The sequence below is a fragment of the Harpia harpyja genome, chromosome Z, assembly GCF_026419915.1.
Source record: "Harpia harpyja isolate bHarHar1 chromosome Z, bHarHar1 primary haplotype, whole genome shotgun sequence".
NCBI lineage: Eukaryota > Metazoa > Chordata > Aves > Accipitriformes > Accipitridae > Harpia > Harpia harpyja.
In genome coordinates, this window is record NC_068969.1 from 81,456,136 (window position 1) to 81,477,450 (window position 21,315).

At 40.7% G+C, this 21,315-nt stretch overlaps 1 protein-coding gene across 6 annotated transcripts in view; it reads left to right on the forward strand.

Moving 5' to 3' along the window:
- Nucleotides 1–21,315, forward strand: part of FREM1 (FRAS1 related extracellular matrix 1) — an 80,428-nt gene that overhangs the window by 30,121 nt on the left and 28,992 nt on the right. For 4 of the 6 annotated variants that reach the window (XM_052778469.1, XM_052778470.1, XM_052778471.1 and 1 more), the window contains exons 13-24: nt 992–1,159; nt 1,698–1,906; nt 2,732–2,825; nt 3,301–3,553; nt 5,376–5,573; nt 6,804–6,989; nt 7,923–8,119; nt 9,525–9,753; nt 11,385–11,529; nt 14,841–14,982; nt 16,388–16,583; nt 17,337–17,601. In XM_052778469.1, the coding sequence (XP_052634429.1) occupies nt 992–1,159; nt 1,698–1,906; nt 2,732–2,825; nt 3,301–3,553; nt 5,376–5,573; nt 6,804–6,989; nt 7,923–8,119; nt 9,525–9,753; nt 11,385–11,529; nt 14,841–14,982; nt 16,388–16,583; nt 17,337–17,601 (2,282 nt within the window). Of the gene's footprint in view, nt 1–991; nt 1,160–1,697; nt 1,907–2,731; nt 2,826–3,300; nt 3,554–5,375; nt 5,574–6,803; nt 6,990–7,922; nt 8,120–9,524; nt 9,754–11,384; nt 11,530–14,840; nt 14,983–16,387; nt 16,584–17,336; nt 17,602–21,315 lie in introns of those variants that run through there. The other 2 variants (XR_008233701.1, XM_052778473.1) reach the window with 2 other exon arrangements.

Below are 21,315 nucleotides of genomic sequence, written 5' to 3' on the forward strand. Positions count from 1 at the left end.
ATACAGCTTCTTTTTGACAGGAAAACGAGGTGAAAAATGAGGAGCGGTACTATCATGTGCTCTGCTTAAGAAGCTCAAAACTTTGCTAATTGAATTCCAGCTTTTAAAACAGATTTCCATCATGCTTCAGTTCCGCAATATGTAAACACAACTCTCCCGAAACCAGCAGGGGCTGCAGTTGCTTAGGGTAGGCTGAATTTGGCTCCAGCATGCTGTTAAGAGGAAAGGAAAAAAAAAAAAAAAAGTGGAAATGAGCCCTTGACAGTTTCCTGTGTTTTCTCAGAGTCTCCACCAATAGGTATGGTACAGGCTGGAACAGGCCTTTTTCAGGATTTTGTTGTTCAGTTTTCATGCTTCTGTAGTTGGACAGATGTCTTATGAATATTAGTAAAGTGCCCTGGTTTATATCCTGCTGTATGGTTAAGGTTGCATAATGGTGATCATTGCAGTACCATAATGAGAGCTTTGAGCCTTCAAATCCTTAATCACATGCCTAATATGAGTGTCTGGATGCAAGATTTTGATGATTAGTTTAGCCTCTTTCACTTGTCTGCCCTCATGTGGGCAGGCAGGATGTGCAGTTTATTCATAATGATGAGGGCAAATTCAGCTGCTATGGGAGACATTACATTAAAAGCTATGCTTTGATGAATTGTTTATTTTAAAGTCACAGTTAGAAAGGCTCTGGGACCAGCATTCTTAAAGGGCTCCATCAAGAAGGTAAGGCCATTGCCTCTGTTATCACTTTTAAACCGTGTGTGTATTTTTTGCTACAGGTTTGAGTATTTGCACCTGTACTCACCCGATTTGTACCTAAAGATTGATTTAATGAAGGTATTGCCAGTAGCTAAAGAGTACATGCAAATTTTCTGGAATTAATTTTGACAGTTCAGATAACATCTAATCAGGGGATGAGAAAAGTCCCTAATGTCCTGAACTACAGCTACTCCCATTATCTCTTCTTACTTGCACCCCTCTTCTCTTTTTGCAGCATGCTGTGAACTATATGAAAGTTGCCTACATGCCTCCACTGCAGGACATTGGGCCTGAACTGCAGCAAGTCCAGTTTATTTTTTCTGTCAGCAATCAGCATGGTGGCACTTTGTATGGGATCTGCTTCAATATTACAATTCTTCCTGTGGACAATCAAGCCCCAGAGGTAGGGTGGTGGTGAAGGTGAGAGGGAAGGACTTGGAATTGGCTTTGGGTAGAAACAGAAATGCAGAGAGATGTCCTGATCTGACTTAAATAAAAAACAAATCTTCCATGGGATCAGGGTTTCAGTCTTACAGGTAGCCTGCATTGAGACTGAAGTGGAAGGCAAAGTCTGCTGAGTGTACAAGGTGATTTTTTGTGCTAAATAAGCTGAGGGCTACCTTCAGTGTCTGAGTGGCTGTACAAAAATATGGTTGTCACACCCTGGTTAGCAAAAATGCATCCCTCCTCTTTGCGTTGCCTATTGCATATGAAGGCCAGGAGCCTCTGTGAATGGGATCAGGACTGGGCTGCATGTATGAGGGCTTACTATTAGTAAATTCCTTAGGTTTTCCTAACATAGCAGAAAAGAGTTCAGCTTTTGGCATTTTGGTTTTTAAGGTATCACACATCATCATACCAGAGCAAATTGAAACTGCCCTGTCTGGTATATGTTTGGAGGTGCAGTAGAAAAGCGAGTTCAGCATTTCTCCTCCATGCAGGTTTTTACAAGCCATTTGAGAGTGGAAGAGGGTGGCCTGAGCCCTGTCACAGAGGGACACATTCTCATCTCTGATGTGGACACGAAATGGGAGCATCTCCTCCTCCTCCTGCAGAGACAGCCTCAGCACGGGGCAGTGGAGCTGGATGGCATTATCATGAATGAAGGCGACAGTCTTTCCTGTGGGGACCTGCATACCCTGGCAGTCAGGTTAGAAGAGTGGCTGTTTTTTCCTCTTGCGGTGGCTGAGTCTCTCAGTTGGATGAGTGAAAGCCCTGCAGTGAAGTGGTGTGAGGTGCAGAGGCTACAGCTAGGCATGCTCACCATTGCATGGCTCTGGCAGAACTGTTCCAGGCCAAGATTGCTGGCTGAGCCTCGGGACCACAACGGTCACTGTGGAAACTGACCTGTTGTGTGGCCAGGAAGCAGGAGCTAGTGACCACATCTGATGTAGATAGGTTTCTCTATAAAGCACTCCCCCATGTAGATGAGGAGGCGAATTCTGTACTCAGCCGTGTAGTTCCTGTGAAGAAGGGAATAGTTGTCACCTTTTTTCTTTTAAGGAAGTTGTGTGTTTATTGAACTTGGTTACTTTACAAGAAAACTTGTATTAACACTGATTAACCTAGAGATGAAAATTTTGCTGCTGTATTTGTGCCAAGAACAAGACTCAACTTTCTACACACACGCAGAATTAGAGCTCCCTGACTCTGTTTCCATCTGTTAGTTGAAGATGGCACCTACTGCAGTGAGGACATACATATTTGGTAGACACCTCACAAGCAGCGAGAACATAGATGACAAAGCCTCAGGTGAAACCTTTTTCCCAGTTGATGTCTGGTTTATCTTGGGGGTTTTCTTCTTCTGGGAGACCCTACAAGCCCTCTGAAGACACTCTGATTCAGAATCAGCAGTCTTAGATGGACACCCTTGCACAGGGATCGGCTTTTTATATTGGGAGGGATCCACATTGTCTGGTATGACCAGAAAGCATAGCTTCTTTGTATGAATCCTGTGTAGTTCTTTTTTTCACAGGTATCGGCATGATGGCTCTGAGTCTCTCACTGATGATATCCTCTTTGCAGCCACAGATGGCATTCACTTTGTAGAGTTCATCCTACAGGTCAAGGTCAGTGTGTTGCATATTGCTGAAGGCAATTGCCTGTGTAGAAGAGTGCAAAGCTTGCCTTCTGAAAGTCTTTGCATTCCCTTGGAAACTGGAAGATAATGGATTTGTTAGGCTTCCATTTCAACCCTAGCTTTCAGGTTTATACGGCAAATCTGAGAGGAGATTTGGCTTGTACTAGCTGAAAAGCATTCGTGCTTGCTCTAGCTTGGGTTCTCCTGTCTGGAATTATTCTCTCTACTTAAATATGGGGAGTGAGTTTTCTTTGTCAAGCTATAATTATCTAGCTCGGTTTACTTTTGTCTTTGAATTTTAAGAGTGACCCTAATTCAGCTGGTTTCATTTTGTTCATAGAGAGACCTCAAAGTACTCTGACACTGACACCATACTGCTAGTTTGGGCTGGAAAGCAATATATTAAAACAACATGTTTCCACTGAAATAAAAAATAAAAGATCTTAAATTATTTTTCTGATTAGGTGTTGCCTGTGAATGACGAGCCACCTGTTATGCACACAGGCCTTGTTCCTGTGCTCCACTGCCTGGAGGGTGAAGAAGTAGTCCTCTCCTCGGAGTACATTTATGCCACAGACGCAGACAGTGATGACATGAAACTAATGTTCATGCTGGCTCGCCAGCCCTACCGTGGAATAGTGAGGAAAGCTGGCGTTGCTGTGGATCGTTTCTCCCAAGCTGATGTCATCTCTGGTTTAGTCACATATAAGCACACTAGTAAGTGAGTTAAGGACAGAATTAGACTGGAAGGTGGTCAGAGAGTTTTTGGCAGAAAATCTAAACCTGTATCCATATAATCTTTGCAGAAGCTCAGCAGGAACTGCTCAGAAACCACGTGTCTTTTGACTAGGGAAAAAAAGTAAGCTGGCTTTGAAAGAGGGCTGATGTTATACAACTACGAAATGTATTAATGTGTTCTCCAAATCCCTGTTTGAACTGAAAATTATATTAGAACAAGTAAATGAATGCATCATAATCCTGGAGGATCTCTTTCACTGTTGCTGATAAAATATCTTGGGATTTTTTGGGCAAATTTACTATTTAATTAGATACCAAATAGTCTTTTTATTTGTTTCATGACATTAAAAACAACTTTGACATTTTTCCATAGTCATGTTTAGATAAAATAATGAAATGCAGTAAATGAGAATACCATGGCAAGTTTTAATAGAGAAAAGCTAACAATCTGAGGTACTTTTTGGTTGCCTCTCCAGTCTAGATGTATACCCACCTTTGGACAGTTTATAATATTTCTGTACCAGAAGATAAATGATGTTCAGATTTTCTTCAAGAGAACCACAGAGCTAAAAACATGTTATTTTTGTGGTTTTATCTTTAAAATCCAAAAATACTTCTTTTTTTAGTTACAGAAATCAAGGGCCATTTAACCCCCTTTCCTACTTAATTTCATCCTTTCATTAGCATTAAAGGGGTTCTCTTTTCTACACCTCTGATGACAGCTTCAGTCTTTTTTTTTCAAAGGCTCTGGTTTTCTGTGTAATTAGTCTGTAATTTTGTGCTAGCATGGAGAATATATGAGATATTTTCAGGCTTGGCACTGCCTAAAATGAACAGCTGGTATTTGAGAAGAGAAGGAGATACTTTATTAAGGCCACCCGTAACAAACTTTTCTTCAGCATCCTAAAAATAACAGGAACGTTATTTCAATGGCACTGTTTTGCAGAGGCAATGAAGGGCAGAAGCGGACCTTCAAGGGTGCAGTGCCCGTGGTTTGCATTCCCAAATTTCTACATGTTAAATGTGCTGCCAGTAGATACTGCAAGAGAGGGTGGGAGTTACTGCCTTCCTTTTCAGTAATATCTTGCAGCAATGGAAGACATAGGCTGCCAGAAGTGCGGAAGTGCTGAGAACTGGAGTAGACTCAGATGCTTCTTGCAACGGGTGGCAGTTCCCAGTCCTATGCTGTATCAGTCCACATTTTGAACGTGATTACATATAGGCATAATAAACAGTGTAGTAATAAAGCATAGCCCATGTTATAGTTCATTTCATAGGGATAAGAGGCATATAGGGATACATGCATTTCTTGGTATGCAAAAATGTTTTCTTCTGGAAAGGCATAGATATTACCACTTGTCATAGAGACAGTATAAAATAAAGATCTTTTCCTACATTCTTCGAGAAGGAATGCAGAAAAACCCTCTCTTTCTGCACAAATGTACATTCTGCGTATGCCTTAGTGCACAAAGAACAGAATCATAAGGGCTATTATCAATTTTATTACAATATAATAATATAACATTGCAATAATAATATTATAACTATTAGTAATACTAACAGTCATATACTTTTCTACACCCTTTTATTCTAGAATAGAAGTAAGCTGGTTAAAATTAATTACAAACAACAAACCAAATCCCTAACTAAACAGCACCCCCACCAGCCAGAATTAAGAATTCTAGTAATTTTGCTGTTTTCTTCTGACTTCAGATACTGCAGGCTGTCCTTGCAGGATACAAAATTATTCTTCATGAAGTTTTGGTAAAACATTTCTTCTGAACTGCAACATTTTTTCCAGGTGGGGAGATTGGCCTGACTCCTTCCATTGAGATCTTAACCTTCATTGTCTCTGACAGTGAAGCTGGCCTAGATGTGAAAGACTGCTGTTATGACGGACCTCTTCTTCCTCCAGTTCCGCTTCACGATCCATTTCCAGTATATGACCTTAACATCACTGTACTTCCAGTGGACAACCAGCCTCCGTCGATTGAAACTGGTGAAAGCTTTCTCTCACTATAGCATTATAATGTGGGCTACACAGTACTGTAATGGCTAAAGACTCAGGGTTTTTCTTTGTTTGATTTTTAGCATCTGAAAGAATCAGCTGAGATCACCACACAAAAGTTTTGGATAAGAATTTCCATCAATATTTTTTTTCTTTTGCTAGTACATTGCAACCACCAAATTCAGCTGTAGGTGCAAGTATGCGTAACTGCTTGTGGCTCTTCAGCTGCATGTTTAAATCATGTGGTTAGAGATGAGAGTGCTCAGATCTGCTCCCCTCCATCTATACATGTCCATTGCTGCATATATAAGCTATGTCTGAGTAAAAGTATGTGATATCTTGTCCCTGAACTGCACTTAGGTCCAGACAATTGTCAGGTTTACACAATGCAAAAACATAAATATCTATCTATCTTTGCACGTAAGGTATACAACAGAAATTTAGGCTCTGACCCTTATATGAAGGGAGAGAGTCTTTTATGACCTGTATTTAACTCTATTGGTGAATAAAGACAAATCTAGGCTATATATGTAATGGATCAAATTAGTAGATGTGAAGCCACATTTTCACTAGTACTCTTCAGGATCAAAAATTCTCAGTTAAAATGGAAATAGTGGTGGTAGTGTACTTTCAGTCCAACAACAGCACATTGTGAGCAATTTCCACTGATTTCCTGGGCTTTGGATGAGGTCTGTAATATACATATTAAAGGTATGCTTTCCGTATGCTTGTCTTTTTCAATGTCATTTGTTTGTAAGCATCACATATATGTTATGTCTCTCAGAGAATATTTAAGCATATGTATGAGTAGTTTTGTAATTTGCAGGCTCTCACCCAAGTAATGTTCTGGAAATGAAGCATTGTCCCAGCAGGCAAATTAAGCAGTGATGCATGAAAAATTGTTCATTATGAGCAATTCATAACAGCTTTCATGTAATTAATGTTCTGACAAACAGAGGTAACAACTGATTTTGAGCAGGCAATAAACCATACCTATTCACTTATCAGTAAAATAATTTCATGATCCTCTTCCTCTCTACTTACATGATGGCAAAAGGAGAGTTGATGGTGTAAGCAGAAAAAAACCCTAAACCCAACCCCCTCAATAACTCACTATTTGTTGTCTTTTCCCCCTTAGTTATTATTTCCATTCTTGTTAAAAAAAAAAACAGTCAAATGAGCTAAATAAGCAATAATGATTATCATATTGTTTGTGTGCAGGTGCAAGGTTTGTGGTGGAGGAGGGCTCCTCAGCAGCCCTTACCACCAACCATTTGTTTGCTACTGACCCTGACACCACTGCAGATGACTTAGAGTTTGTCTTGGTTTCTCCTCCCCAGTTTGGTTATATTGAAAATATACTGCCTTCTCCTGGTTTTGAGAAGAGTAACATTGGTATAAGTATAGGTAAGTCTTAATGACATATGGTAATCAAGCAGATGAAATACAGAGGGCTTGTGGAGGGCTGTGTGGTGGGCTCCAGTGAAGTAGCTGCAGGTGCGTGCATTAATATGGGCTTATTGAGGAAAGCAGGTGCTGGCAAATGAAGAGCAGTGGGACTACATGGGAGGAGTTCAAAGGGACACCACAGCTCTGCAAATGTGAAGAATTGGCACTTGAAGTAAACAAGCCAATCCCTGTTTTATGCATTCCAGCTGCAATCTATTAGAAGTGGCGATATGAGACATTAATCTGCTCTCTCTGCCTCCCCCTTTACACTCCCAGGCAAGGCTCCAGCACTTCCCTTCACCTATACTTCTGTCAATTAAATGCTGTAGCTGAGAATTTGAAAAGCCTGGGTCTTATGTTAGTTTCCAAGGCAAAGTTACGGAAGTGGTAGAGATAGTAGTTGGCTTGGGTCTTTCCCCTTGTCCACCTTCAAACATTGTAAGGCAGTTTCATCCCCAGCAGAGCAGACTGTGGCATGCTCTGTAATGTTACCAGCTTTTACCAATGTCTCCAGATGGACACCCAGAATTGCTGAGCCTTTTGGTCCCCATTTTCCTGGTCTGTGAGTCAAATAACAATCAATGTAATTGCTTAGACCTCAGATCTTTTCCTACCTGTTATTTGGGCTCAGTTCTGCAGACTGAACTGAGGAGTATGAAGTTGCACAGTCCCACAAGAAGCAGAAGAATGCATTTTTGTTTCAGGGGAAGGTCTTGTGTCCTGCCATAACATGTGCAGTGTAACTTTTTCACCCCCAAAATGACTGAGAACTTATAAAATCGAAGTTATTTGTCCTTTGAAGAAGGACAAAGTTTCAGAATTTTTAATGATATATGAGACCAGAAGGCAAGAAAAGATTGTGCTAACTCATCATCTCTTTAAAATCTCTAGCTTCATTTCAGCTGAAGCACCTGAAAGCCCTGAACATAAACTATGTACAAGCCAGGCACATGCAAATGGAGCCAACAGCAGACCACTTTGTACTTTATGTCACTGATGGGCTTCATCGCTCAGCAGAGACGCCATTTTTCGTGCTGATCAACCCAACCAATGACGAAGTCCCAGAATTCATAGCAAGGAATATTACCGTAAGGAAAGAATCAAAATGCCTGTCACAGAATTATTTTATACCAGAAAACACTCTCTAATATAAATAAGAACATTGTTCTGACACCTGTTCCTCTGCATCTTTCCCTTACTTTGTGTAATTCAGCCTAGTTCAGGAAACAGCCCAGATGAATCCCGTGTAAATCTGTAAGACAGAGCTTCAGTGGGATTGGAGCAGTGCACAGCTCTGTTTGGTAACTTGCAGTTAAGTGAAAAAAAAAGGCTCAAATCTTTAAGCAAATAAGTCATCTAGAAAGCAGAAAGTTCTTTATGCTTCTTCTGTTTTCTCAGGAGCTTTTATAAACTTTTTTGTAGAGATTTTTATGTTCCTGGCATAGCCTCTCCGCTCTCTGAAGTCTGCTTTTAATATAAATAATAATTCTGTGACAACCATGCTAGGGCAGTGTAAGCTTATCTTACTGTAAAGTAAAAGTGCATGTATGTGCATAAATTTATATGCATCCATATTTTTATCTACATTTATGTATTTAAAGGCTTTCTCCTCTGTGCATTCCCTAGCACTTAATATGAAGTTTACTCACCTAACAACTTTTCTATTAGTTGGGGCTGATACCAAATCCTTATCTCACCTTCTCCTTTCATCACTGTAACCACTTACTACTCTATGTCTCTTAAACTGGTTGAAATCAGTAGCTGGTTCAAAGGCTACTGGGAAAGGGGTGGAGGAAACAGAGAGATACACTTATACGCAAAAATACTGTCCTGGTTTCAGCTGGGATAGAGTTAATTGTCTTCCTAGTAGCTGGTACAGTGCTATGTTTTGAGTTCAGTATGAGAAGAATGTTGATAACACACTGATGTTTTCAGTTGTTGCTAAAGTAGTGTTTAGTCTAAAGTCAAGGATTTTTCAGCTTCTCATGCCCAGCCAGCGAGAAAGCTGGAGGGGCACAAGAAGTTGGCACAGGACACAGCCAGGGCACCTGACCCAAAGTGGCCAATGGCGTATTCCATACCATGTGACGTCCCATCTAGTATATAAACTGGGGGGAGTGGGGGCAGGGAGAATCGCCGCTTGGGGACTAGCTGGGTGTCGGTCGGCGGGTGGTGAGCAATTGCACTGCGCATCATCTGTACATTCCAATCCTTTTATTATTGCTGTTGTCATTTTATTAGTGTTATCATTATCATTATTAGTTTCTTCTTTTCTGTTCTATTAAACTGTTTTTATTTCAAGCCGCGAGTTTTACTTTCCCCAATTTTCTCCCCCATCCCACTGGGTGGGGAGGGGAGTAAGTGAGTGGCTGTGTGTTGCTTAGTTGCTGGCTGGGGTTAAACCACGACAAATACCCTACTTAGGAAACAATGTTAAATTCTATAAATTCTTTTCATGTAAAAGAATTGGATATTTTTTTCTTTCATGTTCAGGTTCAAGAGGGGGAGATGAAAGAGCTGGATCTCTCTGTTATCAATGCAGTTGATCTGGATGTGCCTCAAGACTGTTTGGTATTTGGGGTCGTGCAGAGGCCCTGGTATGGGTTCCTTATTAATGGAGTTCATGGCAATGATATTCTACACTATAAACAGCTAATTAACCATGACCACCACAGCCATGAGTTGCTTGTTCATGACTTTTCCATGGAGCTACTGAGGAATGGTAGGTGCAGCATTCTTCTGACATTTGTCATTTATTCCTTTAATGAGGCAGGGTGGCACAGTAAAGGAACCTTCACCACTTATTTATTCACTAGCCTTATGTGTATTTCCAAGACAATGTTTAGGAATATAAGTTAAACAATTTAATGCTAATATTGTCTATTGATTTTAGGAACTGTCAATAAAATCACCCTGAGAGGTCTACATGTCTGAAAGGGTAGTAATATGACTAGGGAGACCATCTGAAAAAAATAAGGGGAATATTGTAACACATCAGCAAACAGATTTCAAAATGTTTGACAGCACCTGGAACAGAGACAGGGAGACCTATTTAAAAACATATTAACTGATCATAGGGTTAAATATTGCTCTAAATGAACACAGAATCATAGAATCACAGAAGGGTTTGGATTGGAAAGGGACCTTTAAGGATCACCTAGTCCAACCCCCCTGCCATAGGCAGGGACACCTTCCACTAGACCAGGTTGCTCAAAGCCCCATCCAACCTGACCTTGAACACTTCCAGTGATGAGGCACCCCCAACTTCTCTGGGCAACCTGTTCCGGTGTCTCACCACTGTTATTGTAAAACATTTTTTCTTTATGTCCAATCTAAACCTACTCTCTTTCAGTTTAAAACCCTTGCCATTTGTCCTATCACTACAGGTATTTGTAAAAAGTGTCTCTCCATCTTTCCTATAAACCTCCTTATATATTGAAAAGCTGCAATATATACCTTCATCATACCTTCATATACGTAACTATAAAGGTATGAACTGGGGCTTCATAGCTTAGCATGATCAGTTAACCTGGTTTGAAGCAGCAAAGCTCTTTCAAGTACATGTAATCAAAAAGTGTATTTAATGCTGCCAAGAACATAGTGGATTCTTCCAGACTGTTGCCATTCAGTGAAATATGGGATCTATCAATATAAAGAGGGACATGGATTCAATCCTGCCACTCAGGTTGCAGTTCAGCCCTCAAAACCCGAGGAAAGATTTTTTCTTCTCTCTACCTATCTAATATGAACCTTCAGAAATATCATGTCCCCACCCCATATTCCTCAGCTATCCCAAATCCTGTTTTTCACTTTCTTCCAATTGCTTGGCTTTTCTTTTTTCCTGTCCACAATGGTGGCCAAGCCACCTCCAGCCCAGATCTTCTGGTTGTCCATGGTCACAGCCACAAGGCCAGCTGTCCTCCCCAATACTTGTTTAGAGGATTATTTAAGGCACAGAAAAGTGCTGCCTGATAGTCTCACCATTTCTATGGTCCCTCTTAAAATGATTTGGAATGAGGAGAGGAGAAGAAATGTGACTTTTTCAGACTGGCAGACACTCTTTTGTGAAGGGAGTCACTCCTTACTCAGGTCAGGCTGGTGTCTTTGAGTCAATAGTAGGTTGTTTCAATAGTAGGTTGTTAGATTAATGAGCAGCAGTGGCTTGCCAAGCTCATCTTTCGGTAGCTGAAACAAGCTTGCTGTGACCAGGGTGTGTGGGGAGGGGAGATGGAAGATGGGTGATGGAAGCAGAGTGAAATGATGTGAGAGATTTTGCAGGAGTTCAGATTTATTTGTTCTTTTCATTTCTCCCCCCCCCCCCCGCTTTTTTTCTTCCCCCTGCCCCCTACATAGGAATGAAGCTGATGTACATGCATGACAATTCGGAAAACCTCACTGACAGCTTTAAAATCCAGCTATCAGATGGGAAACATAAAGTCCTCAGAACCATTTCAGTAAAGGTCATTCCAGTTAATGATGAGAAACCAGTGCTGAGCAAGTAAGCCACATGTTCCTGTCTCTGACAGAGGGATGAGTTCAGACAAAATCATTCAGAAGTGATCAAAACAGCAAATCGGTGACTGATGGGGAGAGGATGCCATAACTAGTCACAGACAAATGTCAATACAGATGTTTCCATGTGGGTTTCTATCAACCTGTTTAACAAAAACATTTTTAGTGAAAGAAGGGCATGCTTTAATGTTGCTCAATATTAAAAGAATAGAGAAAAGAAAAGGGGGGGAACATGCTTGTTTTGTCTTTCACAACCTACTTCAAGATGTTTGCCAGAGAGCCCTGATCTTTGCACACCTCTGCTGGCCACTGACCACTATGGTATTGACTGCAGTTACTTTGCTTTCCCCTTCCCCTGGGCAACTGCCTGTCTGAAACACCTCTCTGAAAGCAGCTCTGGATTTTGGCATGAGAGACTCCACAAAGTTGATGCCTCCTTGCCTCAAGGGGGAAAGCCTTTCAGCTTAATGATTCTCTTCTTTTCCCTTATAAAACTATTGTTCACCCATAATTTAATTTCTGAAAAGGTACACGCTAACTTCCCTTACAGTTCAAAACTAGGAGTCATAAATGAATTAGATATGGTCAGAAATTGTCTGGCAGACCATTTGCAGTTAGGCAGCTGGCTGTGAGAGAGCCAAACCTCCTGGACATTTTAACAAGGAGCTTGTCCCTTGGGATCCCCATTTTGTAGCTGATGACCTGCCACAGAGTACCAGAGCCTCTGTCCTCCTGGCTGCTTTCCAGCCCCAGGCAGGCAGATGAAGAGCTGGGGGCCCAAAGGCTTTGGGGGGTATAGCTCTGAACCTCTAAAGTTTGCATTTTGGAAATGACTCACAGCCTGTTAAGCAGCCTGCCACTAAAGTGGGAATTTCTGATCCCTCAGGATATTTGGCCTACCTTCAGATCTGACCTAAATTTCCCACTGCAGTGAATTTTAAATGTTTTGTTTACCATGTAGAGCTTCCTGCATTAACAAATGCTAGTTTTATAGTTGAAAGATTATCAAGCACCACATAATGCTAAGAGAGAAAGTCCATTTCTAGTTAGAATAAAGGGTATAGTTTATGTATTCACATCATGTAGTGATAATTACTGATAATAGCCTATTTGTTCATCACATGATAAAGATTGATATGGCATTTTCCACCCTTTCTCTCTGAAGGAAGGTGATGGAGTGCAAGAAGACAAGTGGTTTTAGCTTTGCCCACCTGGACCCAGAAACTGTTGCTGCCTTGTCTGGCAATGTTAGATCTCACCATTTGCCATTCCTCTGGAGAACAGTAGCACATAGTGAGCCATCTACTCGCGAGACAGCTATTTCACTGTAATAAGTTACTGCTTCTTGCCTGTTACTCTTCCACTGAGATGCAGTATGCTGCCAGCGGTTAAGCAGTAGTGCTTTAACGAAACATGTTCAGTTTGGCATTGAAGTGGTTTAGCTGCCACATTCAGCCAACACATCTTTCCTGTGGGGTAAGAGCTCCCTTATGCCACTGCAGTGTTTTACAGGTGAACATTTGGCAACACCTGTAAGCTTTTTCTCACCTTTTGATCTGCAGGCACCTTTCCACCCCAGGGAGTTTCAGCTCTCATCTCCATTAGATATGGTCAACAGACTGAAGAATCTGGGATGGGATGTTTTTGGCTGGCAAACAGCGGCTCTTATTCACAGTGATTGCCAAAAACTCAATCTGTCACCTCTTGGATTGTGTCCTATAGTGAGGAGTGCCCTTGGGGAATGTAAGGCCCTCACAAACTCGCCTTGAAGCTTCTTCTCAAGATGAGACATGTGGGCGCTAGAAGGACTTAAACAACTAACTGCTATGCAAAAAATTAGTTGGGATTAGACAGCATTCAGGGTGTAGCTAAATGTGTTTATCTTCACTTATTTTTTTGTTTGAATCTTCTCTTCCTGGCTCATACAATGTTTGGGTCAGACACCTGGTCCTTCTGTTTGCATAGTCCCAGCATGTTTATTGCTGGTATGAGCAAATCATTAAGGTTGCTTGATCTGTCATTACTATGACTTGCTATCCTTTGTCATATGACTCCATTTTCTTTGCTTCTCATTTTGCCAAACATGAGATTTCTATGTCTCATATCCATATCAGTTTGAATATGAAACTTCAGGAAAAAAATCTCCACTCTTTCTGAGAATAATAAATGTGTTTTCCAAAATCAGTAAATAATTGTGACAACTTCTTCTTTGGAAATCTCAGCTGTCACTCTGCTTTGGAGCAGGCACTTGCAGCTTGGCAAAGGCAAGGGCTGTCATATGAATAATGTGTCTTTAGCAATTCTTGTAAAAATCTATCTGTATTTGGCCTTTGAAATAGCATGGCTTGCACATGCTCAATTGTGTCCAGCCAGACCTTAGCTGCCCAAATGCCTAAGGAGTCTGTCCTTTTCCAACCTGCTCCATGGCCCCTGGGCAGATTTGCTTAAGCAGGTCCCAGCCCTGGGGTGAGTGAATATGCTGAATCCCCTCCAACCTCCTTGAAACTTTTATATAGTCTAATAATACTGTTCGACTGCTACACTGCAAAAATATAAGACAGCTAATGGCAAAATGGTAAAGCAGGCTGTGCAGAGGCAAACTGGAGGATGGTTACTAGCTGAGAATGGAAACAGAGGAGACACGATCTGAGAATCATCCTGGAGCAAGAGTCTGCTTGAATTTCAAACTGTGGGATTTTTTTTTCCCAGAGCTGCCTCGAATTTTATTTGTGGCTAGTGATAGCCATTTCTGCCAAGGAACAGGTGGCTTTAACCTACCTTTCTGAATCAAGAACCAAGGAAAAAATCTGCAATGGGGAGCATAGAGAAGAAGTCAGTTAGGTCTTTGTAGTGTCTTTAAAGATTAAGGCAAGCAGTGATAGACTAGTCATTTGAAAGACAGTCTTTTCTGTAATGAACAATCAGTTCATTACAGCCAGCATTGCTATGGTCTATAGTAGCAGTAACGTATAATACAGCCTATTGGTTTACATTGTCCTCTTCTTATAAATTGTATGAAGGTAAGCAGAATAGGGCCCAAGGGAAGAAGACAGACATGGTAAATCCCAGCTTGTTGTAAGTATCTGCTTTGTTGTTTTTCACCATTGTAAGGAGAAGCTGGTCTACCCTGTTTGCTTTTTTTCTATTTTGAACTGAAATAGGCACCCTCCTTCCATTCTTTCTGGAGTTGTCATTTCTGTCAGTATCTGCATAATCCATATTCCTGGCAGAGAAATTATGTGTTGGAAAGGTTACTTTTCTTTTATTGCATCAATACATGACTTTCAATTTTTGCAGGAAAAATGATATAGAGGTGAACATGGGTGAAACTCGAATAATTTCTAGTGCTGTTCTGTCAGCGGAAGATAAAGATACCCCCAGGGAGAGAATTTACTACTTATTTGAAAGACTTCCAGAAAATGGTCAGCTTCAGCTCAAGGTTAGTCTTTGTACTTCAACAAAAAGCAGGCATGCAAAGAACTCTCCCTTTTTAGGGTAGAATGAAGTTCACCTTCCTTTTCTCCCAAATGTCTGTCATGTTTTGAAGTAGATGGCTGTGTCCAGTTTGATTGTTGAAAGAATGGTTGAACTAAAAAATGATGTGTCCCAGAGGCTTTGACACTAAAGGCCAGATCCTCAAAAGAAGGAGAGGGAGGGTGAAAAGCATGGCAGATCATCTGAGGTGACAATGGAGAGAGATGCTGGGAGAATCAGCCCATGGAGGGGGAAAACCAAGCATCAAAGCTGGGAAGGGGGGTGTGTGTGTGTGTGGGGGAAGTCTCTGATCAAAAAAAAAGTGACAAGTAAGCCATTACTTCAGTTACTTCAGGGTTCATAAATAATGGAGAGAGATGTGTGTGAAAGACTGAGTAATAAATCATGAGTTAGAAGAAAAGTATGGGAGGAAGGAAGGGAAAGAAGGAAGAAGATGGAAAGGATATAGCAAAAGGAAAGGCAGAAAATAAGATTAGAAATGGAAGGAAAGAGATGACCATCTCTTGACCAAAGATAAGCCACAGGAACAAAGATAGAAAAAATGCCTGTTTTTAATTGCATGGCTATATAATAGAAAAAAAAAATCAGTTTCTAAGACCTGTGAGCCTGCAAAATATTTTGATGCTGGATCCCTGCAAGAATCTGTGGATCACATGAGACTTGTGAATGAAAGGGGTCCCACATTCTAGGGTGAGAGACAGCTACTGGCTGGAGTCTGACAGTTTGAACAGATAGGGTACTGACATGTGTTTGAGCTCTCTGTCCTTGATAGCCTTTGCTCCAAAGCTAGTGACACTGTTACTAGGCTGAATGTCAAATACACGGGTCAGTCCCATATAGGGTACTATGCTATCTTCAGAAAAACAGGAAATTTTATTGGGCAATTCACATTTTTCTGTCAGAGGACCTCTGGGGCTCTAAATTTCTGTGCTTCCTTGAAGTTCCCTATAGGTTCGTTTCTGGTATCCCTTGAGGTATGGTTTGGGATAGAACCAAGAGCAGCTTTGTGAAGTTAAGAAATAGAAAACATAAGCTGGGTCAGGAACCATTTCATTTTCATCTTGTTGGTGTCTCATTGAGATGTGTGCAGAAATGTACTTCCTGGAGTAAAAGTGGCTAAACTCCATTTACTCCATTTTATTCATGATCACTGTATCTTCTCCAGCCTTATAACGGCTTGGGAACACCTCCAGCTATTTAATGCTCTTCCAAACTTACTATGACGGAAGACTCTATTGCTTAGAAGGGAAGCCAGGTAGCTGCCACTAACAGTCTGCAAAGAAATACAATTAAATGGGGAGGATGCATGGGAGACTATCTGTTTAATGAAGGATGTTTATTCTTTCTAGGTAGGCCACGGCTGGATGACTCTCCAAACTGGAATGAAGTGCACTCAGGAAGAACTGGATATGAACCATGTGAGATATGTCCATACAGGAGCTATAGGGTCCAAGAACCAAGACAGCTTCACATTTTATCTGTGGGATGGGTACAACAGATCCCCAGCTGTGGACTTCTACATAAATATCAAGGACATGGAAAAGGGTAAAGCTCTACCAGACTTGGCATTTTACAGTACCTGTTTCTGAAAGAAAAATGATCTGAGTATATGTCCTGATCCTTCCCTGAGTGCTATATAGGCCCTTGGCAAATCTCCCTGCAGATTCTGAAAGTCTGCCTGCTTGGATTTCACTGCTGGCCAGAGCCCTGATGTTCCTGCTGGTGAAGAAGTGATCCTGGGATTTGTAAAGGCTCTGCCTAAGGCAATGTGTTATACCTTGCCTCCCAGGACTCCCAGCTACTTTTCAAATAGAGTTGAAAATATACTTCTGAAACGAGCTTTATGCCTGAGTAAATCAAAGCACAGAAAAATGGCAAGAATGCAATAAGGTAGGCAAAACACTGTTCAGAAACAGCTCTGTCTCCCAGGTTTGCACTCTAGTCTTATGGTCTCTCTTCCTTTATTGCATCCCTATTAGAAACCTAAATTAGACCAAGTTAACCTGACAAGATTGGAACAAGGGTTCAGAGAAGTTGTGCTGTCTCCATCCTTGGCAGTTTTCAAGCTCCGATGGGATAAAGCCCTGAGCAACCTGATTATGGCTTATCTCATGGCTGACCCTGCGTTGAGCAGAAGGCTGGACTGGAGATATCCTGAAGTCCTTTCCAGCTTGAAATTCCCTATAATCCTACAGTCCTATGATTTTTCTACTGGTGATGGCTTGTATGTGGCTAAATAATGCATAAGAGATCAACTTACAATTCAACTATTTTAGTGTTGTTTTGTCTATCCTGCAGGAGACATTGCTGTTTCCATAAAACCTCTTAGAGTGCCAAAAGGAGATTGGGGCTACATTACAACCGATGTCCTCCTTGCACTGGACGGTACTGACAAACCAGAGGAACTCCTCTATGTGATAACCTCTCCACCCCAGTATGGACAAATAGAGTATGTCGGCTACCCTGGCATCCCCATTACAAGCTTCAGTCAAACGGATATAGCAAGACAGATAGTCTGCTATGTTCACAACAAAAATGCAGTTGTCCCTGAAGATATATTCAGGTAAGGCATAACATCCCCCACCCCAAACTTTTCCCCTTGGATTTCTTGGGTAGTTTAAAAAAACATACAACACAAAACAAACAAACAAAAAAACCCAAACAAATTATTAAAAAGAGGTGGTAGCTCTGTGGGAATTCTCAATATTTATATAGCAAAGATATTTCTACTATAATACACATAGTTGTGACTGCTTTGGTAATAAATGCATTTTCTAATTGATGCTGAAACTGTAGCCAGAGCCACATTCACTCAGTGATACTAGCTTCGATATTATTATAGCACCCAAACATACACAGCTGTTAAGATTTAAGAGGGGAGGAAGGACTAAGAACATACTTTGTGGAATTTTCCTTTGGTTTCTTGCTATAGCTGGATGTAGTAAAACTGGTCCATCCAGGTATTAAGTAACTGCTTTCTTGTCTATTCTTATTTATCATATTCATTCAGTTCCAGGCCTTTTGAATCCATAAGTAGTTCTTGAAAACACTGAAAACCAGTCCACTTACCCATTCTGACACCACAATAGCTCCAAAATTCATGTAGACAATTGGATTTTGGGGGTAAACCTGGTTACCTATAGGCCCAGTACAGCAGCCTAGTGATATTTAAGTTTAATTTCACCTGGTTCTGAACCTTCTCCTTAGACCAGCTTAGACTACGTGTACTCCTGAAGTGAGTATTTCCTTATTTTGTTCTTAAATGAACCTTCCTTGGTTATAGAGTGGAATGATGTAATGAATTATCATCAGATAAAGACAAAGCAGATGTATTGTTGCTCAAAGTCTCAGGGACAGTTTTGTAAAAGAGAGCAAAGTCAGCAAAAAAAAAAGCTCAGAAATAAGGAAAATGTTTCTAAAGGAAGAATGCTAACTTCTTGCTAACATTGGCAATTTCCCCTGAAAACAGCTTTTGACAGAAAATGGACTTTCTGTAAAATTTCAATTTTCCCCACAAAAATAAAAGCTCATTATTTTTCAATTTGTGACTAAGAAAAATGAAGGACTTAGCACCTAAGATTTGCAATTCAGAAGAGACCCCTTTTTACGCTCTCTCATGAATAGATTCTTGATCTGAATGGCATTTTCCATGATGCATGATGAAGATTCAAGAACATGTTGCATCATCCAGTTTGAGAGCTTTTTTGCAGGGAAGTCAAGCAAGTGGGGCATGGAGACATCAAATAAACCTCCCTATGACACCGAGGCAGCTTAGGAGACATTACCTAGAGTTAAGCCAAAAGTAGTTTGGGGGCTTTCCTTAGTTGAAATATTTTAAACTATCCCTTCCACTAAATTCAATGTGGTGGAAGTTCTAGTTAGGAGATTTGTCTGATCCACTTGTAGTCATAACAGAAAAAGGGAACAAATATTCTCTGGCTTTATGTTTCTCAACTGTGAAATACTATGACCAAAATTAGAATTAGCTTAGACAGTAATGTTGCAGTCATGCCAACCCTAGGTTGGGCAGTGTAGGAGTGGCTTGCATCAGTATGACTTCTATACCACACTAATGAAAGCAGACCAAACAATTCTAGGGAAACCCTGCATGTGGATAAACCCAATGTCTTCTGTTTAGGCCAATGGCTAAGAACCAGACTAGAAAGTCAGCCTTATAAAAGTAAGGTTATGATGCTTTAATAAATATTGATATTCAATAACTATTTTAATCACAATAATTGATGTTGCTTGATGTTATCATTTGGAAAAGAATTTGGCTTTGTGTAGACATATAAATATTGTGGCAGAATATTATTATTATTTAAACAAGGAATGGTTACACTAATTATATGGGTAATTGGGGGGGGGGGGGATTAACTGATCAGATTTTTACTTTCCACTGAAGTACTTCCTTCAGACATAAATTTGCCTGTATTGTTTGGTGCTGCTGGCCTGGAAGAAAGATTTGGCAGTGCTTGTTTGGACAGATGACTTCAAGTAATTAGCAACCTGACATCAGATGCTGGCAGCAGGATACTAAAAGAACATGTTAATGTCCTCCATTTTGACACGCTGGCTTGATTTTGTAATGAGCTGGCACTATTTATGATTCCATTTTTATCTTTTAAATGCCATGACAGATGGTAGGTCCTACAGCCAACTCTGTTGCCATCAAACTGCAGAAAGCAGGAAACGTTGGTAATGGTGAAATCAAACCATGCAACATGTCCTCCTAACTGTGCCTGAGAGTTGTCCCCTAAATTTCATCAGAGTGAGAATATTGGCTGCTCTCCATTCTAAGGAAAAGATGAAGCAGCCATAAACCAGAAATAAACAACCAAAATCTCCCAAAGTGCAGAAAAAATGACATCTTGGACACAGGCAGCTTCATCACCTGTGAAATCAAGTGGTGTACAACATTTGTATTGTAAATTTCAGTCTGATGTATGTAACCAGGAGGTTTGCTCCTATTTGGTATTCTGTAGAAGACTGGACGAATCTTCAGTTTCATGAACTGAATTATCTAAGTCTTTCACTTAAATATTGTTTGAGACATCATCCAAATGATTTTACAGCCATCAAAAGAACTGACTTCCGCTGCAGTCTTCCAGACTTTTTGAGAGATGGTTAAGGTCTTGACTTTTTTTTTTTCCTTAGCATAGTATTTATCATCATTGTTCTAGTTCTGTATTTGATTTCAGCTAGATTACTAATAGCACAACACTTTTACCATTGGCACAACAGCATTAGGTCAGTGCAGACAGATGTCTCTAGTTCCCAGCTGGGAATACCATCCCCAGTAAACATATTTCTAACTGCTGTATAGTCCCTGGTCTGCCTATGCTCATTCCCATCTGTTTCATGGCATCCTGCCAGCTTACAAGTTGATCAAGCCCTAATCATCCAGCATTGGTGAAGGCAGTGAGGATTTTTAGATGGACAGTCTGTGTGACACAGTAAGCTACTCCATAACCTACTGAAGGTCACTTACATTCAAGGCACACAATAGGCCAGGTTCTGACCCTGTAGTTATTTAAATACTTCTTTGAGGTCTGCAGTCAAGAAAGCAATAGGAGGCAGATAATCTAAATGTCAACCAGTCCCCATTTCACTTATGTATGGTGGAAGCACGCTAGGTGGAAAGCAGCCAGCTAGGCTGGCTCTCATATTGTCTGAAACAACCATCCCATGACACTGTCCCATACATGATAACTGCATAAATGTAATTGTATGTGCATTTGAAGCACTGGGTATTGGAGGGTGGGAGAAAAAGGAAGGTCAGGGAACTGTGAATAGTCTACCACAAGCAAATTTGTTTGCAGAACAGACTCTGCTCTGGCTCAGGCAGAACTCACCTGGGTGAAAACCACTCTCCAAGATGCTTTGCATGTACTATGCAGCATAACCACAGAAACTTCTGTAGAAAGGTAACTCTTACATGCTATATGGTGATGGGGCACAAAGGATCATGAGACATTTTCAAAGCAATTTTTAGTTTCATATACCCTCAAAAGTTTTTGTTACAGGCATGAAAATGTGCAATGTAATTGCTTTCAGAAAAAAAACTTAAGTAATAATCTTGACAATGAAAGCTAGGATGAATTTTGAAGACTAAAAGATTGGTTTTCTCTTTATTTTTATCCACAACTAAATTTGATAATACTTTTCTGCAGAACATGCTGCACTTGTATGGCAAAAGCCCATACCCAGCTGGTAAGCTTCCAACAAATTTTCTCTCCAGCCTTGGGCACCTTTATCTTTCTCTTGTTTACGAAAG